The sequence below is a fragment of the Phyllostomus hastatus genome, unplaced genomic scaffold (assembly GCF_019186645.2).
Source record: "Phyllostomus hastatus isolate PE091 unplaced genomic scaffold, TTU_PhHast_1.1 phas_scaffold_129, whole genome shotgun sequence".
Lineage (NCBI taxonomy): Eukaryota > Metazoa > Chordata > Mammalia > Chiroptera > Phyllostomidae > Phyllostomus > Phyllostomus hastatus.
The window spans coordinates 12242096-12260906 of NW_025334009.1; the positions used below are offsets into that span (position 1 = coordinate 12242096).

The following is an 18811-nucleotide window of genomic DNA, read 5'->3' on the forward strand; positions in this document are numbered from 1 at the left end:
TCCCAGCGTGAGTGTTCCACAAAATCAAGGCAGAAAGTGCAATGACTTTTTGACCTTGCCTCAGATGTCATGCAGTGTCCCTTCTGCTATATCCTATTGGTCACACAAGCCCAGCCCTGATTCTATGCGGCAGTGGGCTCCACAAAGGCAAGAATATCCAGAGACAGAGATCATGGGGAGGCCACTTTGGAAACTGGCTGTCACAACCTTCTATTCAGCTTCAAATGGCAAATTGATGTTTTTCCATGCAAATTCAGTTTGCATAGGATACGACACCACCGTACCAAAGAGTTTCAGTGGCTATTCCACCAGAAAGAAGAGATCAGGACACACATTTTCTATGCTCCTTCCAGCCACTGTGTTAGTTTTATTAAATAGACGATTGAATTTGAGGCAAAGAGCATTGCTACTCCAGCATCCCATCTTACAGAACGGCAGCCATATTACCCACCCTGGCTCTCAAAGAATCCATCTGTCTCTGTACACTCAGTGTTGCATGTTGTATCAGAGAGGGAGGACATTCTGGAGGCTGGCTTTAACATGAGAATAAGGCATCCAAACGATCGCGAAACCATCAGCCTTCTGATTTCAGCTCCCATCTTCACGCTGAGCAGTAACCAAAGAGATAAATGGAGATGAATGACGCTTTGGTTTCCCAATGATGCTTACATGCACAGGATGCATCCATTTAAGTCTCTTAAAAACCAATTGTTCTAATGGCTTTATTGCTCTGCAACAAGATAAATCAAACTGACATTGATTCCAAGGTCACTGTGAATTGAAGTTTAACCATATTAAAGAGGAACAGGACGCAAGTTTGCAGGAGGAGAAAGGCATCACAGTATATTGCATTCTTGTAAACATTAGTACAAGTACAGAGTAACAAGGCTCCTCTAGTTGATGCTAAATAGGCCCCACGTTTCTCTGCTCTCTGGGGCTGAATCATTAAGGATTCTTTTTCCATTTTACATCGGCTAGGGTATACCATACTGCCCTAAAAAACAACGGGTTCCAATGTGGCTACTTTTCTCCTAAGATGCTGTCGGATCTTCTCCATGTCTCTGGCCCTTTGTAAGGTGGACTCAGCCTCCAAGAGGGAGCCTTACCAAATGGCATGATGGGAAAATGTTCCCCTAAGACAGAAGATATAAGATGAAAGTGAAGCTCCTCTTGGAGGGTTTTTGCCACATTCTCTTCCCCAGCTCCATCTCCTTGGGGAAAGGACTTCATTACTGAAAGGGCTGTATAATCTTCAATAAATAAGGGCCCTTTGCCCTACCTTGTCCCCACTTTGTCCTTTGTATCTATGCCTCCTGTCCAGCTCTGTCACCTGTCAGTCACTAAAGCAGCTAAGGGGACTGCATGTCAGCTATCTTTGGGCAGATCAGGTCTTTGAAGTTGGTGCCACATCAGCTGAGCTCTCACATGTGATGCACACCCCTAGGGCTCACTCGGAGGACAGAAGACACAGCACAATCACAAAGTGTGGCAGAGTGAGGGGGCAGCCCGGGGAGCCCCGGAATACTGGGGGCTGGGAAGTACGACTTCCTGATGCTCTGCAGAGGGACTGCCTGGGGTCTCAAATGTGATGATGCTCATTGGTTGGTACTGAGGACAAAGGTCTGAAACCAGAATCACACTTGGCTACATGGATCTGAACCTCGCACTGGGGCCACACCGCAGACTGGAGTACGTTCCAGTGGGTTAACTCAGACCACAGGGACAGGCAGGGAGTTGAGTCCTGAGGAAGAGCTGTGGTTGCTGCCCTGCCACTGTCACCAGGTAGGGTCCTCAGCTCTGCCAGTGACGCTCTCAGCCTCATCCCCACCTCGGGCAGCTTGGATTCACTGTGCGATGGACCCCCTGTCTTGGGGCTGTCACTCCACAGTCTCAGATCCTTGAGTCTTGTCTCACTGTTTCCTGGGTGGCCGGGTCAGTGGGACAGCTCCCCGGGGTTGACACAGTGTGAGATGAGGCATCACAGCAGGACTTGCCTACTGCGAAAGGAGGAGGGGCCGGCACTCAGACATTTTCTAGGACATCCAGGGGGACTAGGCCTCTCTTCTTTCCACTGAGGACTCTGATAAAGCCGTCTTGCTCTTCTTCGGAAGTCAGGCAGATCTGAATGGCAAGAAATAAAAAAACCAGTGTCAGCAAGAAAGAAGCTAGAATCTGCAGCTCGAATTGCTGCTGATTGAGATCAGCAGGGCATCAAATTAGAAAAGGGAGAGCAGTGTCAGGGTGCGAAGTTGTGGCTCTGTGAGAAAAAGTTTGGTAAAAATGTAGGCAGAGCCCTGGGTTTAGAGCTGGGTCCCGGCATTGAGTGTTTTCTGAGCTTCAGCTTGATGAGGGAGGATCAAGAACAGCTTGAGAACCTACCATTTTAGGAAGCAGTGGCAGAGCTGGAAACAATTCCTTTCTTTTAGAGGTGGGATGGAAAGCCCGGCTTAGAAGATGGATTACAAGTAGAAGAGGGTGGGAGCTGAGGAAGAACCAGAGGAAGTTCTTTGGGTCAAAGGGTCACGAGTAGGGTGACCAACTTGTTTAGGTTTGCCTGGGACTCTCTCGATGTTAGCACTGGAAGTTCCAAGTCGTAGAAAACTCCTCAGTTTCAGACAAACGGGCTGGTTTATTATCCTAGCAAGTATTTAACTCATCAGGCCAAGGTCGAGATACCTCCGTTGTCTAAGGACCCTTAGGTCCCTGTTTTTTGCATTCACTCATTCATTCATTCCTTCAACATGTTTTTATTCGGAGTCTACTATGCACTAGATAGCATTCCAGAAGCTTGGAAACTAGTGAGAACAGACAGATTCCTGCTCTCATATTGCTTATTGAGCAGAACTGGGAAGAAAGGCATTTCATTGAGTAATTTCATGTGTGTTGAGGGCAAGGGCCTCTCCTGTTTTAATCACTGATCATCCAGGGAACCACACTTAGTAGACTGACTGGCAATGTGGACATTTAAAATTTTAAATAATTAATATTTTTTGATGAATTGAGTAAAGAAAAATGTTCCGAAGTGAAAATATATGGCAATCTGATCTAGCCTTGCCGGTAACTTGGTGGCACTTTGGAACGACTAACTAGAACAATGTGACTAGAGATGGAGGTGGTGAACAGTGAGAAGAAAGGCTTCCAGGGACAAGAATGTGGGGACAGGCAAGCCCTGCTGAGTCCCTTGGCTGACCTTCTGACCTATCTCTTCACTGGAAGTGGGTCATAAGCCAACCACTAAAGTATCACCAGGAAGGAGAATAGGACCCCTTCTATCAATTCAGTTAGCATTTACCTGAGTCATGGAAGATACAGCTGGACAAGAGGACAAAAATCAGGGCTCTGCAGTATGGGAAAAGGGCAAACATGTATGTTGGCATCAATCAACAGTTGGGTGTTTAAGGGTGTTTAAGTGGGAGGGTCAGATGTTTTTAAAGCAGTTCTTTCCCCTCCTCTCCTCTTCTCTCTTCCCTCTCTTTCTTTTGCTACCTGCTGTCATCCTTCCCTCTCTCCTTATTCCTTATCTCCATTATTTTCTATCTCCCTTCCTCTCTCTTTACCACCAAAAGACCTCCAAAGGCTGAACCAACTTCCTTCCCATTGCTGACCAATACTGACCTGTCCACCCAACTTGCTGACAATGGTGTGACCCTGACTTTGACACATCATGTGTGTAGTGGCGTGAGAAGGGCATTTCAGTACCAAGGTGGGTGCAGCATATCCAGAGCAGAGCTACTCTACAGGTTCAGCACACCCTCCCCAACCGGCCCAGTGCTTACCTAACTATCAAGCCCAGTTACAGCCAGCCTCTTAGCACCACTCAGAGACTTTGCATTCTTAATATGACATGCATACAATTTATAGTTTTCTATCTTAAAAGAGTTACCCTATGTCTTCCCAATCTCATGCCCAAAGTCTGGGCTCTTTTCTGGGTTGCAAGTTCAGCTTGGTAGTTACACTTGAAAATAGCATTCAACCTTTGGTCTCTTAGTCTGTCATATTATTGTTATTACTACTACTACTTTAACACCACTCATCCATGTTTCCGCTCCAGTTTCTGCATTTGTAGCTCTACCACCCTCCTGCTCTCACTCCCCTAGTTTTAATGGACTGGAATATCCAGTCTATGGGAGTGGACTGGATCTTACACACTCTGTCTCTATTTAATATCAGCTTGTTGGCCCACACTATGGCCCTCTGCCTTTTCTCCTATGTTGCCCCAAATTCTGCTTCCCGACAGTCAAATGCCCTTATTGGTTCAGTCCCATTTAGTCCTACCTGACTAAAGTTCTAATAACCCACTTCTGGGAGAACACATACTAATATCATCTAAGTTGTCCCCTGAATGACCTATATACTCATTAATATTTAAATGTGCTGCCACTGATATTAGATGAGCAATCATTTTATTTAAAAAGTGCTTTTTTTTTGTCTAGCACTCTTGGACTGAGTCTTCCCCTAAAAATATCTGTGAAAAATACAGGGTTGGACATGAATGGAGAAGAACTGCCATAACACTAAATGGCAAGGCTATTGGCCATTTTAGAAGCTGCATGGAATTTCTTTAAGACCTTTGGTACTGAACTCAGTTGATGACTGAAGCAAGTTGTGCTGCTGTATCAAGGATAAATCTACCAGCTTAAAAGAGATCTTCTCCAAGGTCTGTCCCAGCCTCAGAGATGCAGCAGCTGCCCAGAGCTGAAAATTGGGCAGCCACTTCTCTGTTACTATGGGCTTTGCCTTCTGATGTAGCTGAAATATACTTTATCCTTCCCACATGACCCTCAATGCCAATCAATGCCTTTCTTTCTGCATTCATTAGAATCTGTGGTCTTCCTAGAAAAGGAGCTGACAGGCAGCATGGAAAATGAGAGGTGGCACAAGTGTCTCCTGGGAATGGAGGTCCCAACTAGTAAGACCCAGTGGGTGGGAATGGACACAGAAAGACTACGGGGTCTGACAAAAAGTCGGAAGTGGTTTTTCATGTACTCCAAAAGTTTAGAATGTTAGGGGATGGGGAAAGCAATGGTGACAGAAGCAAATCCTAACTCAACCCAGCAGGCCCACATCAGATAAATGCCTCTTAGGTACCAGAAGTTAGCATGACTCACGCATAATCACCTGCTCCTCTGACCGAGTAGACCTGAATACACCCTGAGCTGGACCCACACTGATCCACTCATCTTTTCAGCTGGGAAACCTCAGTGTTTTGTCTCCCCAACATTCTAAACTCCCGGAGTACATGAAAAACTACTTTCGAGGTTGACTTAACTTGAGTTTTATAACTTGAGATGTGTATTAGTCTGCTAATGTTGTAACAATTACCACAAATTTAGCGACTTTAATCAACACAAGTGATTACATCAGTGTTGTAGGTCTGATGTCTGGTCGTCTTGGCTGGTTTTCTCTGCTCTGGGTTTCACAAGGCCAAAATCAAGAAGTCAATGGGCCTCCATTCTTTTCTTTTCTTTCTGTTTCTCTGGGAGAGCAACTGATTCCAGGCTTGTTTGGGTTGTTGCCTAATTCAGTTCTTTGTGGTTGTAGGACTGAGGTGCCTGTTTCCTTGCTGGCTATCAGCCACGGGTCATTCTCTACTTCAAATGCCACCTGCATTTCCTGACTTGTGGCTCCTTCCCACATCTTCAAATCCAGCAAGGGTGGGTTGAGTCCTTTTCACACTTAATCTCTGATCTCCTGTGTCTTCTGCCCTCTTCTCTGAATCTCTCTGACTCCAGCCAGATATAGTCACTGCTGTTAGGTACACATTAGATTTGGCCAACCAAAACAATCAAAGATGTCTCCTGTCATGGGGTTCATGATCTTATTTTATCTCAGGCACCCTTTGCATTAATTTCCTATGGCTGCTGTAGAAAATCACCACAAATTTGGTGGATTGAGACAACACAAATTCATTTTCTTGCAGTTCTGGAGATCAGAAGTCCTAAAATCAAGCTGTCGATAGGGCTGCATTTTTTCTGGAGGCTGTAAGAAAGAATCTGTTTCCTTGTCTTCAGCTTTTAGAGGTCCATCTTCCTTGGCTCCTGGCCCCTTCCTCCATCTTCAAGGCCAGCAGCATAATCTTCTGAGATTTCTCTCTCTGACCTCTGCTTCCATTGTCACACCTACCTATCTGACTCTGACTCTCATGAGGATCCCTGTGATTACACTGGGCTCACCTGGATAATCCAGGATAATCTCCATCTTAAAGTGCTAAAGTTAACCACATCTGCAGAGTCCTTCTTGCTGTGCTCAGGTAATATTAAAAGTTTTTGAGTTTTTAAAATAAAATATGGAAATCATCATTTATTTCACACAAATGGAGCATATAAAAAATTCTACTTAATTGCTGAAAAGTTTTTCCACATTGAACAGAGCCAATCATTAAGGTCACTTGATTGCCAAGTTTTCCCACCTCCTATCCTTCTTGTCAATGTAGAGAAAATGGGGAAGTCCCGATGACTGACAGGCTGCTCTGCCTGTGAGAGCGCAGCCTACCTGGAGAGCACAGCTGTGCAGGCAGCGCTGGCGTGGCCCTGCTCCCAGTTCTTTCCCATGGCAGGCGCGATCTCCCTCCTCACTCTGATGAGGTCCTCCACGGTGTGGAAGGACAGCTTAATGTCATTCTGCTTCAAGTCCACCAAGCGATTTGGCAAGTCCAGATCCTCTATGGGCACAGTCTCTACCTTAGCAATTTTACCCTGAAACTCCTTGGAGAGAAAAGCTGAAACGTCTCACTCACAACCCTTTCTGGTTGCAATGTAGAATTATGGCGTGTAGGGTGACGCCACCCTAAATCTGCTCCCGTCGTCTTGAACAAAGCAGCAATCCACTGCACTGACTAGGCGTTCATCTTTGTCTACAACCTCAGCAGATGTGAGGCTGTTATTCTGCTTACCACAAGATAAAGGGGTCAAGGTTGTTACTATACAACATTAAGAAGCATTGCAGAAAATAGGCACATATGCCTGAAAGAATATATTCTTTCATTCAGTGCTTTCAGATATGTTGCATGTAGCAGGTTGAAGGAAGACTCAGCCTTTCTGTGTTAAGCAGAGAATCTCTTCAGGTTGAGAATGATGTAGTGAGATGTAAGGAGAGCATGCAGAGGGGAGGGGGCTAACAGGGAAGAAAACACTGCAAGGAAACGGCCACTAAATTAAAATCCTTATGAGAAGCCATGAAGGACTGAATGGAAACTTCAGAAAATTAAAGTGGAGTGGGTATCTTGAAAAGTCCTCTTAGGAAGAAGTGGAGAGCAATAAAGTGGAAGGCGATAAAGAGAGTAACACGCTGAGGAAAATAAGATAAAATGGAGAAGGTTCAATCAAAGACCTACTAAGTTTCTGAAGGGAGAATCATTAAGTTTGAAAGCCAAAGAGAATTGGGAAAATGCTGGCCACAGGTGGTAGACCAGTTGTAAATATTTTTCAGAGATAGAAAACCAATTCAACGGTGTAAGGACATAGGCAAAATACTCAAATGGATTATTATATAAAAGAAATATAATGCCTAATATACACGTGATAAGATTTCAACCTCTCTAACCATCCTGGCAATGCAGATTAACATGAAATATTATCCATCTACCCAATGACATACAGACAATGCGGTGGCCCGAATAGTCTCATAGACAGTTGATGTGGGAATAAATCAGCCTGATCGTTTTAGAGGCAATTTTGTCATATGTATCAAGAATTGTAAAAATCTTTTACCTGTTTTCCTATAAATTCTAAAGGATAGCCTAAGGAAGCAATCAGAGTTCTGGAAAAGAGTTTTAGGTTTAAAAACAGTCATTGCAGTTATCAGTAATAGGTAAACAAATAAAAACTCTGAATAGCCAACACTAGGGGAATACTTAAATACATTCTCATTCTTCTAGATGAGAGCTTGGCAAACTTTTTCTGTAAAAGACCAAATAGTAAATATTTTAGGCTTTCCCATCACATTGTCTCTGTGGCAATAACACAACTCAGCCATGGTAGTGTGAAAACAGCCCAGACTCTATGTATGTATGGGTCTGTGTTCTGTGTTCTCATAAACTTTGTTCTAATGAGCTTTATTTAAAAATCAGGTCAGATTTGATTCATGGGCCACAGTTTGCCAACCTCTGATTTATATGACATGTTTGTTATATAGCTATTAAAACTGTGTTTTCATAAGCATTTAGTGAGTATGTTAAAAAAAGAAATTGGGAAAGTAAATAGAATATGATATCAAAATATGAATTAGAAGAAATGTTTGGTAGAATATATACCAAAGTGTTTATGTTAATAACAGGTTGATGGTTGAATTACCTGTGATCTTCTTCTTTATCCTTTTTTTGAGGGGTCTTTTCCAAATTTTGTCTATAATAAATGCAGGCTAGTTTTATCATCCAGAATAATTTTTTTTCTTTAAAATTTGATTGAATACAAAGAGTCAGTGGAAACAGTTCTATAGGGATGACAGAGCTTTGGAATGGATATGGAAACAATCCTTTCATGGTGTTTAAAGTTGATTTAATAAGGGTATTTAAAAAATTTCCGAGATAAAGAAAACGTACTCGTGTCAGTGAAGACTCTAGTTGTGCTCACAACAAAAGGGTAACTTAATTCTATTTGGAAACAAGGGCTCTCTGAAAAAATAATATAATAACCCCAGAGGCAGAAATGTGATTTAATTAGAGATACACTGGATTTATTTTCAGAATCAGATTTCTTCTTTTTCCCTGCTAATGACCATTTGTCTCTTTATATTTTTTAGGGTTATAAATATCATGCTGGCTATTTTCTGATGTGTAGTAGGTAATTTTAGATGGCACTGGCCGCTGCAGATGAATTCCCCATTTAGGCTTAACTCTGAATAGGATGGTGGCAAGGGACATAACCTCCCGTCATGGCTGGACACTGTGCTGGAGTTTCTCATGGGGCATAACAGTTAGCCCTCCCCTCTGAGCCAGGATGAAGATACTACTATATACCGATTTTACAGATGAGAACGTTGACATTCCCAGGTGACTCTGCCAAAACCACACAGGATATGGTCCCATTTCCAGTGACACTGGAACCCGTGTTCTTGTTACCACATTTTACTCCCCTCAGCAAGCATGTTTTGAAATTTTATGCCTAAAATAATTCAGCGTACTGAATTGGAGAGAAATTAATTTTTTTCTCAGTAACAGATTGTTAAAATGTACATTTTCTTTCAAGTGGCTGACACTGAAAGTGGTTGCCACATTGACAAAGATGGAAAACAGCAAGTTTGTGTGTAGCGGTCAAGAGACCTCAGCAGCTTCTGCTGACTAATATGTAATTGCAAATAAAAATGCCTTTGGTTCTCACAGAACAGCTAGAGGACTCGAGTGAGGTTGTGAAGATGAAGGTCCTTCTCAACCCTTAACGTTGATGGTTGAGTTATGGTTGATGGTTGCAGCCTGGGGAGACTGCAAAAGAGACAGATTCTCTGCCTTTTACCCTGGAAGGTTCTGCTTCATCAGGTCTAGAGTGGAGTCAGGAATCTGCACAGTCAGCAAGCTCCCAGGTGGTTCTGATTCAGGTCGTCCAAAGACCACACAGTTAGGGAGCACCAGGCTCCCTAACAAATATCAGGGGTTATGTCACTTTCCTAAACAATGACAGGCAGATCTATGAGTTCCAGGTTCAGGCTGAAATCCTATGTTGTGCCTTAATCATGTCTAAGGGAAGAGACGTGACTGTGGGTTCAGCCACGAGAGTGGAGAATGCAGGTGTGAGCCCACTCCCAGAAAATATTCTCAGGCATGGGGTGCACGTGGGGGGGTATGACCAAGGAATTCGTCCAAGTCATTGAGCAGATGTTCTGCTTCTAGAAACTGATCAATCTGAGCAAATTTTAGTTTGTCTTCTGGTGTTACCAATTTGTATATTAATAACACAAAAACAATGTTTAATTTCAAATGGGGAAGCATAAGATTATTCTGAGGGAAAAATCAAACACGCTGGCAAAATGATTTCCTAACACTTTGCCGACCAAGGAGAACATCCTTCCTAAATGTATTGCATTCAAAAGACTTTTCCAATTTTTGGAACAGGAAGGCTACCGCTGGGTAAACTTGGAGAAGTTTGAAGTGCAGGCATGGAACCCAGCGGGGGAATGTGCTTCTTTGGTTCGTGGTGGGGGTGGTGGTGGTGTGGCATGAAGGTTCCAGGCTGCTGAGGATGATTTCATTGCCCGGAACCAAGAATGACTCGGTAGGGTGTTTGAATGAGCAAGACTTTGTTTTCAAGGAGTCTTTATGACACTTGCCTTCCCTGAGAATGAAACCAAGTGAGTAGTGTGCCTCACTGTTCAGTTTATTCTACATTGTCCAAGGGGCATGGCTCAGTGGGAAGCACCGACTTGGAGCTTGGAGACGAGGTTTACGTTCCAGCCTGGCCACTTACCAGGTTTTTGTGCCCTGGAGCAAGATAAGTACCTCTCTGAGCCTTTGTTTCTTCATTTATAAAATATAAATCATGAAAAATTACTCTGTAAAATTCACAGGGCATGTGTGGAACGTCAAATAAAATGCTTTACAAATACTGTATATATATGGCATTTAAAATAATGACAGATATTTGACACTTACAACAATTGTCATTGTGACTATGTCTAGGAGAGCATTACTCTGTCCTTGCCTTCTCTGTGAGCCAGAGACTGGAGATGAAAGGCTTTCTCTCGTGACACAGACCCCAGGACAGGTTATCGTTATCCAAAAGGGAATAGCCACGAGAGTTGTCCATATATTTTACGGGAGGCAGAGTGGTTAATGCAATCGGCCAGGAGTGGGGGAGTTGGTGGGGCTGCCCAGGGGTTCTGTTGTAAAGGGGAACCCATCAGATGCCACTGCTCGTATAGGCGGATGATGACTTCTGCTACTTCTGGGGAGCACCTGGGCAAGCGATGAGTTGGGCAGATGCCAGCTTCAGGGAGAATGGGAAACTTTGGGCAGGAAATGAAGAAGTAGGAGATTTTAAGCAAGGTGCATTTCATGCTGGCACATTGATGGCTTTTGATCTCTTTAACCATATATTATGTTCACAAGGGGCCAGGTAAGAGAGGGGTTGTATAACTTAACCAAATGCAGTCTGTCCCAAAGTGGGCATACCGTACAGGCAATTTTTATAAGTGGGAAGAATGCCAATTTTAAGTAAAACCATACAGCCCTGTGATCCAATTTCCTAAGGACATTAGAAATCTTAATAATCAAAAATCACTTGATGGAGGTACTTGCATTTCTGCAAACGATGGCTACTGCAGTTAGATGCAGTAGCATTGGGACATGATGGTGTGTTATGTGAGTGTGAGTGTGTGTGGGAGGCCCAGAGAAATCACAGCAACCCTTTGTATTTTGTATTAGTAGATCCAAATGATAAGATTGAGTATTTTTAACTTTGAATTTTTTAAAATTTTAGTTTTAAAAAATTTACACCATGATCCCTGGCTGGTGTGGCTCAGTGGACTGAGCACCAGCCTGAGAACTGAGACGTCACCAGTTTGATCCCCAATCAGGGCACATGCCTGGGTTGCAGGCCAGGCCCACAGCTGGGGGTGAGGGAGAGGCAACTGATCCATGTATCTCTCACACACCAATGTTTCTTTCCTTCTCGATCTCACACCCTTTCCCTCTCTCTCAAAGTGAATAAAGAATATTTAAAAAATAATTTGTACCATGGAAGTAATATAAAGGGAAAGAAAAAAGCCCTTAAACAAATTTTCCTATTTTTCTCTTTTCCCTGATGTTTGTATATTTTTTCCACTGCCATTGTATCATTCATACTTAACTTATCCCTTCACTGTTTATAAAACCATTATTTAAGATGGTGACATAATATTTGAAGACTTCTATCTTCTCTCTTAAGCCTGTCCTCGCTTCTGCAAAGGGAGGAGGTCTGATCGGAAATGTCCCAGGGGTTTGTCATCATCTGTTAAGGCTTTTCCTTTCTGGCTCCACCTGGGAGGTCACCAGGCCACCTTATCTCCTGTGCCAGTTCTATCCCATGTCTTCTTGACCCGGTGTTCTCCCACGGGCCACCTGGAGCTGTAGGGTCCTGAGACTCAGACAGGCCTGTGTGGCAGTGTGCTGGGGCAGAGGCGAGGAGGACCTTCGGCCCCGAGGCCCCATCTGGTTCACTCTGTTTCCAGTAGCAAAAACACGGCATCAGGCCCCATTTTCTCCTCTCCCTTTGTGTTCACCTTGGGAGAGTGGTGAGCAGGACCTGGGGCTGGATTCCAAGGACACTTTATTCAGAGAGGAAACAGATTTCTAACGTCTGACTTCCAAAAGGATCCCCACATACATCAAGGGCAAACTTGGAGGTCTGAGAATCCTATTTCAGCCTCTAGCGAGGACACAAGACATGACATGAAGGGAGCTGTGGTCAAAAAAAAGAAGGCAGGAGGAAAACCTGTCTCTGCTGGACAAAGAGCTAAGCTGTGCACATGTGTCTTGTCTCTTTGTCTCTGTCAACATTCCAGGAGTGAGGTGAGGGAGGATGAAACAAGGAGGATGAAGACACATAGGTACAGGGGATTCAGGCCTCGTGTCTCAGGTAATCGATGTCACCATAGTGAACGTCACATTCAATATGGTGCTGGAGCAAGATGGCGCCAGACACCTCTGGATTAGATGTGGGGAGATATCCAGGGCCTGGGCCTTGGGTAGCCCCTGGTTGGGGAGTGTCATGGTTTCCAGCGAGCAGGCAGAAGCTTGAAGCCTGAACAGGGAGGTGGAAGAAGGGCCTTGGTGGCTGAAAGCAAATGCCATGAACTTCAGAACACAACAGCAGCAGGAAACAATGAAATATTCCCAAGAGACCAAGAAAAATGAACCACACATTAGTGGAAACCAGCATGGAGCCCAAAGCGGAACATCTACCCACATCAGACTCCGGTGACCCTCAGAGGAAAGCATGGGGACCAGATATCCCCACCTTGCTGCTATGGCATCATGGACACTTCCTCTTGTGGACAGATACCACCAAGTGAGCTCCCAAACATTTTGGTTCTGCGTGTTTAGATCCTACTACACTAATATTATCGGGGTAGGTATATGTTTTCTCAGAGTGGATGCTTGCAGTGTGACCCCACTCACTCAGATTTATAGATATTGCTATGTTTGTTAAAATGATGGTTACTCCGTTTTGGTGACACTTGATGTATGTTTGTTTGAGTGCTTTACTCACCTGATTCTCTTTCAGTGTTATCTGCCCCCGTTCCTTACACCCGATGAAGGTTCTAACGCACCGAAAAATCTTCTCATTTTGTTGTACTCTCTGAACAAAGTTGGCTGGAAAGAAGCCAATCCTGTCTTGAATTTTCCCCTGAAAGGAAAAAGAAGACATGCACCCACAATTCATTGTAATTATAGCATTCATTATAATTATAGTAATCAAATGATTGTTTTTAGAGAAAGAGAAAGACTCACTTTCCACCAGTCTTCATTGGAGTCTTCTAGAAGAGTAATCATGTCTCCTGGTCTAAAATGGAGAGTGAATGAGTTGAGTGAGGAAGCGGAGGGGGATGAAACAACAAAACAATGGACACTTAAAAGTATGAAGTAACAGTTATTCATTCATACAGAGATTCCTAAAATAAATAGAAAGAAAATAAACATGATTTTTACCAGTTCTACCCACCCACAAAATAGTTTTGTTAAATGCTGAAAGCAAGTGTAATATCTATGCTATATTAAAAAATAATCCTTAGCCTTATTTTTATACAGGGTCTGGCACAAATAACGCTCCTTTTTATTACAAAATCTTTTATTAAAAATCATAAGCATGTCATTCTCTAACATAACAATATCACACTGAAGCACACCATGTGTCATTTTAGGTGAAATGTTCAAATTAAAACTATAAGTTATTACACCCGTATTATTACCCTACCAACTACACTCAAGCAGACACTGCTTCTGTAGGACCCCGTACATAGATCATCATATTTACATTATTAACAAACTCCAAAATTTGGATGTTGATAAGTTTCAAGGACAGGTTGCCCTTCATGTTCTGCCCCACAATCCTCCTCTCATGGCCCAGAGGGGGCCACTGTCAGTGGTCTCCTGTGTTTCCTCCGTACACTTATGTTTATGCGCAGATATGTTTATGTGTTTTGATTTTTCTTTAGTTTCCTCTTGCATCTAAAACTAGTCATTATCTCTTACATTATCTATATTTTCTCAGTACCTTCTTAAAACCTGTTATCCTTTTTTGCTTAGCTCTACTTTCCTGGCCTTTTATGTTGGTATAATTTGGAATTTTGTTCTGGCCTTCTGTGTGTGTGTGACATCATTCATCAGGAATTACTTGAGTTTAACTGAAGATGTACATGTGTTTGTTGACGTGCTGGTGATCTGCCACTTCTTGTTTGATTTGCACATCTGCATGTGTGTTTGAGTGTGTGGGCGTGTGTTTTAATACCTTCTCCACATTGTCATTTCTGCCTCATTTCATTGGGCAATGCAGGTCATGAAGCCAGTACAGACTCAGGGATGGGGCGGTAGGCACCACCTCTGTGGTAAGGAGAATTGTAGTTTTGTGGCCAAGGGCATGGATACAGGTTGGGGTGAAGAACTGGGTCATTAACACAATCAAACCACCAGAGACACCTCCCACCCTTCAGTGAATCTGCAGTGAGTTCAGTGCGTCTTTGTGCTGCTACATCTACAGTACAGTTGTTTTTTTCCTGAGCATCCTTTAGTCTCTGGTCATCTTCACTGTTCTCGACTCAATTCTACTTCCTAGGCTGCCAGGAAACTCTCAAGATTGTTGGGTCTCTGATAGAATTATTTCTCATTTTCTAGTACTGTTATGGATGTATTCTTTAAAAAAATACATATTTTCTGACATCTTAGGGGATTGTAGAAAGAGGGGAAGTAGATTTGTGTGCTCATTTTGCTCTTCTGATTCAATCTCCTCTGCTGTCATTTTCAATTCTCAGTTAATATCTATCTTCGCAGGGGATTCCAAACATAACAGGCTTGTTGCACCTGAAACATTAAACACAACTGGCATTTTGGTATTTCAGCAGTCACAGTTTCATGCCGATGCCACAAAGGAAAGCAAGGGGGCTGAAAATTACTCTTTTCCCAGGTGAGGGATTTAATTAAGCAGCAAGGATGAAAGCTGACATAGAAAAATCTTTCTAGCTCTAGCAGATTTTATTTAACCTAATAACCTGAGAAACCATGTATTAATATCAACTACAAAGACTCTGCTGATGGCTTGGTAGAAATTTTACACAGAATATAAAACTGGAGATTGAGGGAGGCACCTTTTCCTAAGGGTGCAAGAAGATGCTGCCTAAATCCAGCCCCCATTTTTCTAGTCTAGATGGGGACTAGACCCCTGCATGACCCCTGTTAACTAAGCCACATATTAGAATAAGGCACTCCCTGGAGTGCAAGACATGATTTTATGGGAAATACCAGGCATAGTCCTGATGTTGTGATGGGGATTCTGTCTTTTCCTAAAAATAGAGCTCCACCAGAATCAGAAGAATGCCTTGGTGAGTGAGGAGAGTTACATTCATCCGGTTATTCTTTGGGTGCGTTTTTTATACTCACCCGAGGACATGCTTATTGATATTAGAGAGAGGGGAAGGGAGGGAGAAAGAGATGGAGAGAAACATTGATATGAGAGAGAAACATTGATTGGTTGCCTCCCGTATGCACCCCGACCAAGGACAGAACCCGTAACCTGGGTATGTGCTCTGACCGAGAAGTGAGCCTGCAATCTTTTGGTTGTTGGACGATGCTCAACCAACTGAGCCACACCAGCCAGGGCTATGCTTTTTTTTTTTTAATCCACCCACTCAGTTAACAAATATTCTAGAATGCTGACTCTGAAAGAGCCAGTTTAGTAGACTCTGGTTATACCCTGGTGAATCAAGTCCCTACTGGAGCTAATATTCTAATGAGAAGATAGATAATAAGCAAACAGATAGTAACACACTTCAGAAACATATACATAACACGTATATAATGTGTATATATAATTGCAAATTACCTTAAGGGCAGTGAAGGAAATAAAGAGGATGCTGTCATAAGGAACGAGAGTAGACTCCTGATATTAGTCCGTGCTCCAGCCAAACAGTGGAGATGGCCAATGCCTCTTTTGTAGGGAGGATCTTGCTCTAGGGAAGCCCTTGAATCCAAGACGCAGCTCTCTAACATTGGGGGGGGCGGCAGCTGTGGGAATTGTGCTGCCCCATATATGCCTGCCTGGTATTACTCACCTGTCTCAGCATGCTCCCTGCTGAGCCTGCATCAGAATCCCTTTCAACACTAGGCTCCAGGTGGTGGACATGAGTAGGCATGCAAATAAAACCACTCTGTGCAATATAGTGTTTTTAGTTTTTATTGTTAATGTGTCTCGACTCAGTGTTTAAACTCTGGGTAGGGACTGGAGAGTTTCCTTTAAGGAGTTCATTAAGTCAACACTCCAACCACCTTTCTTTGGGCTCTCAAATTCCAGCCACTGGTGCACTGCCCCCAGCCCTATCTGCCCAGGGTGTGGCGGGGCGGGGGGGGTGGGGGGGTGGGGGAGGGCAAACACTAGACCAGTAGGGACAGCCCTCTGTCTTGGAGCCTGTGAAATTATTCAAATTAGCAAATTCACAGAAAGCCTGGTAAACCTAGCTAACCCCAGCAGCTGGCCACACCTAAACTGCCCCGACGACAGCTCCAGCTTGCTGTTTACCTGCAATCTTAGGTGCAGGCCCATGTGGCCCTGGTGGCAGCCCTGTACTCCCAGCTGGGAGTTCTCTTCTCAGACCAGGTCTCAACTTCGTTCTCTTCTCCTTCCTGCGGTGTTGGGGTTCTCTGTCCTGACATCAAAGAACTCAGTCCAAACACTCTGTCCACCTGCTCTACGTAAGGAGAGCCTTGCTGTCATTCCCAGAAGAGTGGAAGTCTCATGCCTACAATTCCCCCTGCCCTGGTCGGTCTTAGGAGGGACACTGGCCAGCACATGACTCTCTGCCCCAAATTGTTTCATACTTCTGTGGTGGACCAGGTCCTATTGCACGGAACAATTCTTCCTTATTTCAGGTTATCATACTCCAAGGGTGTTCGAGGAAAATCCAGCTCGGGTCTCACAACCATTCTCTTTCTTTCAGGTGACTTGATGTTCCTGATCTATTCTTATGGGTAGATTGTAACTCTGTCTTCATTTCCAAATTCTTGTGGACAAACTTGTCAGGCCCCCAAACACTTAAAGAGGTCACTTTTGCTTGATTTCATCAGAATATCATACATTTAGGTACAAATTCTGCTTGTACTATAAGCCAGAAGTATGTGTGTGTGTTTGTGTTTGTGTGTGTGTTTGTGTGAGTGTATATGGCATGATGCAAAGTATAACAAAATTCATAAACAACAAAAGCATCAGTTTACTACTTCGTGCAGATAGATCAGAGCACCATAGCTGGCCTCTTCTTTTCGTTTGCTCAGGGAAATTTTTCTTGGGCCCAGAGGAAGAGATTCAGGTTGGTTATATCATGATTTACGGAAAGCCTGAAAATGACGAGGGAACTGTGAACTGGCAACAAGAGCAGGAATGGGAGAACAAACTCTAACTCTAGCATTGTGGTTTAATGGCGAAAAGGACTGCGTTTCTTTGGGAGTGTATCTGTGTGTTCATGTGTATTTGCCTGTGAGCTTGATGGTTGCCTCTCTGGGTTCATTCTCGCAATCCTTGCTGAGCCTAGCCAGCCAGCTAGAAAGGAGTCTCCTGCAGGGTGTTAGGAAGACTCTGTGGTCTTCTATGGGTGGGAGTTCCTGGAGGGTGGAGTGTAAGTTGTCCCACGGCCCTCCTGTGCAGCCTCTCTCTATCCCTGATGTAGAGCACAGATTCCTAGGAGTGGAGACCCTGACACCCCTGTGTTGAGGTCGCTGCTTCTGAGAGCCACCATCTCCGCTGGCTGGGACAGCCTAAGCCCTCTCACATCTGCCCTCCTTTGGAAGCATGTGGGCAAGGCAGGCTGCTCTGGGCCTTCTCTGCTTTCGTAATGTTTTGGATATACTGAATATTGTGGATACAAAGGACATTTGTCTTTCTTTATCCTGCCACCTCTGCCTATTGAGCTGGAGGAAATTATGCGACACGTATTTCTTGAATGCTTACAACAGGTTAGATTCTGGGCAATGCACTGAGTGCACAGAGATGAAAGACTCTTTCTTAGTTAGCATCAGTGTTTCTTATTTTAATCTGTCCGGTGAAGACAATAATAGTACCTATCTCATCAGTATTTTTGAGGACTAAGTGAGATAATACTTGTAAAGCACATTTAGACAAGCCCACAGTAGATGGTGGCTATTACTGTTATTAAGACATAGCCATTGCCCTTAAGATGTTCATGATCTTAAAGGGGAAAGACCTGGAAACCGGTAACTTATAGTCAGTATGATTGCTGAATGAGAAATATGCTGGGAGGCACAGACAAATGTGGAACTGACCCCATACAAACCCCCAAACATAAGTGCCTTTTTACGACTCAGCTACCTCCATTATATCCATATAGTTACAGACTATGCGCGACACATAGATAATGACTATTTTTACTTTGCAAAGTTGCTGTGCGGATTAAATAAGAATGTATAAGTGGAGGTCTTTAACACTGTGACTGATATACAGTAAGGATTTACAAATTCTAATTTCCTCATGATTTTTCACTTGGAAATCAGAAGATCTAATGATTATTACTTTTTAATGGAGTGTTCTCTTAGGTTTTTGGCAGAGATCTTTGGTTAAATAAAATAGCCTTGAACTCTTGGCTTTAGCAGCTTCAGACACTAATGTTTGGTGTGATTCAGAAG

At 43.5% G+C, this 18811-nt stretch overlaps 1 protein-coding gene across 1 annotated transcript in view; it reads right to left on the reverse strand.

Moving 5' to 3' along the window:
* Positions 1-370: 370 nt before the first annotated feature.
* STAC (SH3 and cysteine rich domain) overlaps positions 371-18811 on the reverse strand; it is a 119250-nt gene continuing 100809 nt past the window's right edge. The window contains exons 9-11 of the mRNA XM_045857056.1: positions 13421-13472; positions 13179-13316; positions 371-2121 (exon numbers count right to left, since the gene is read on the reverse strand). Of these exons, the coding sequence (XP_045713012.1) occupies positions 2023-2121; positions 13179-13316; positions 13421-13472 (289 nt within the window). The 3' untranslated portion in view covers positions 371-2022. The remainder of the gene's footprint in view (positions 2122-13178; positions 13317-13420; positions 13473-18811) is intronic.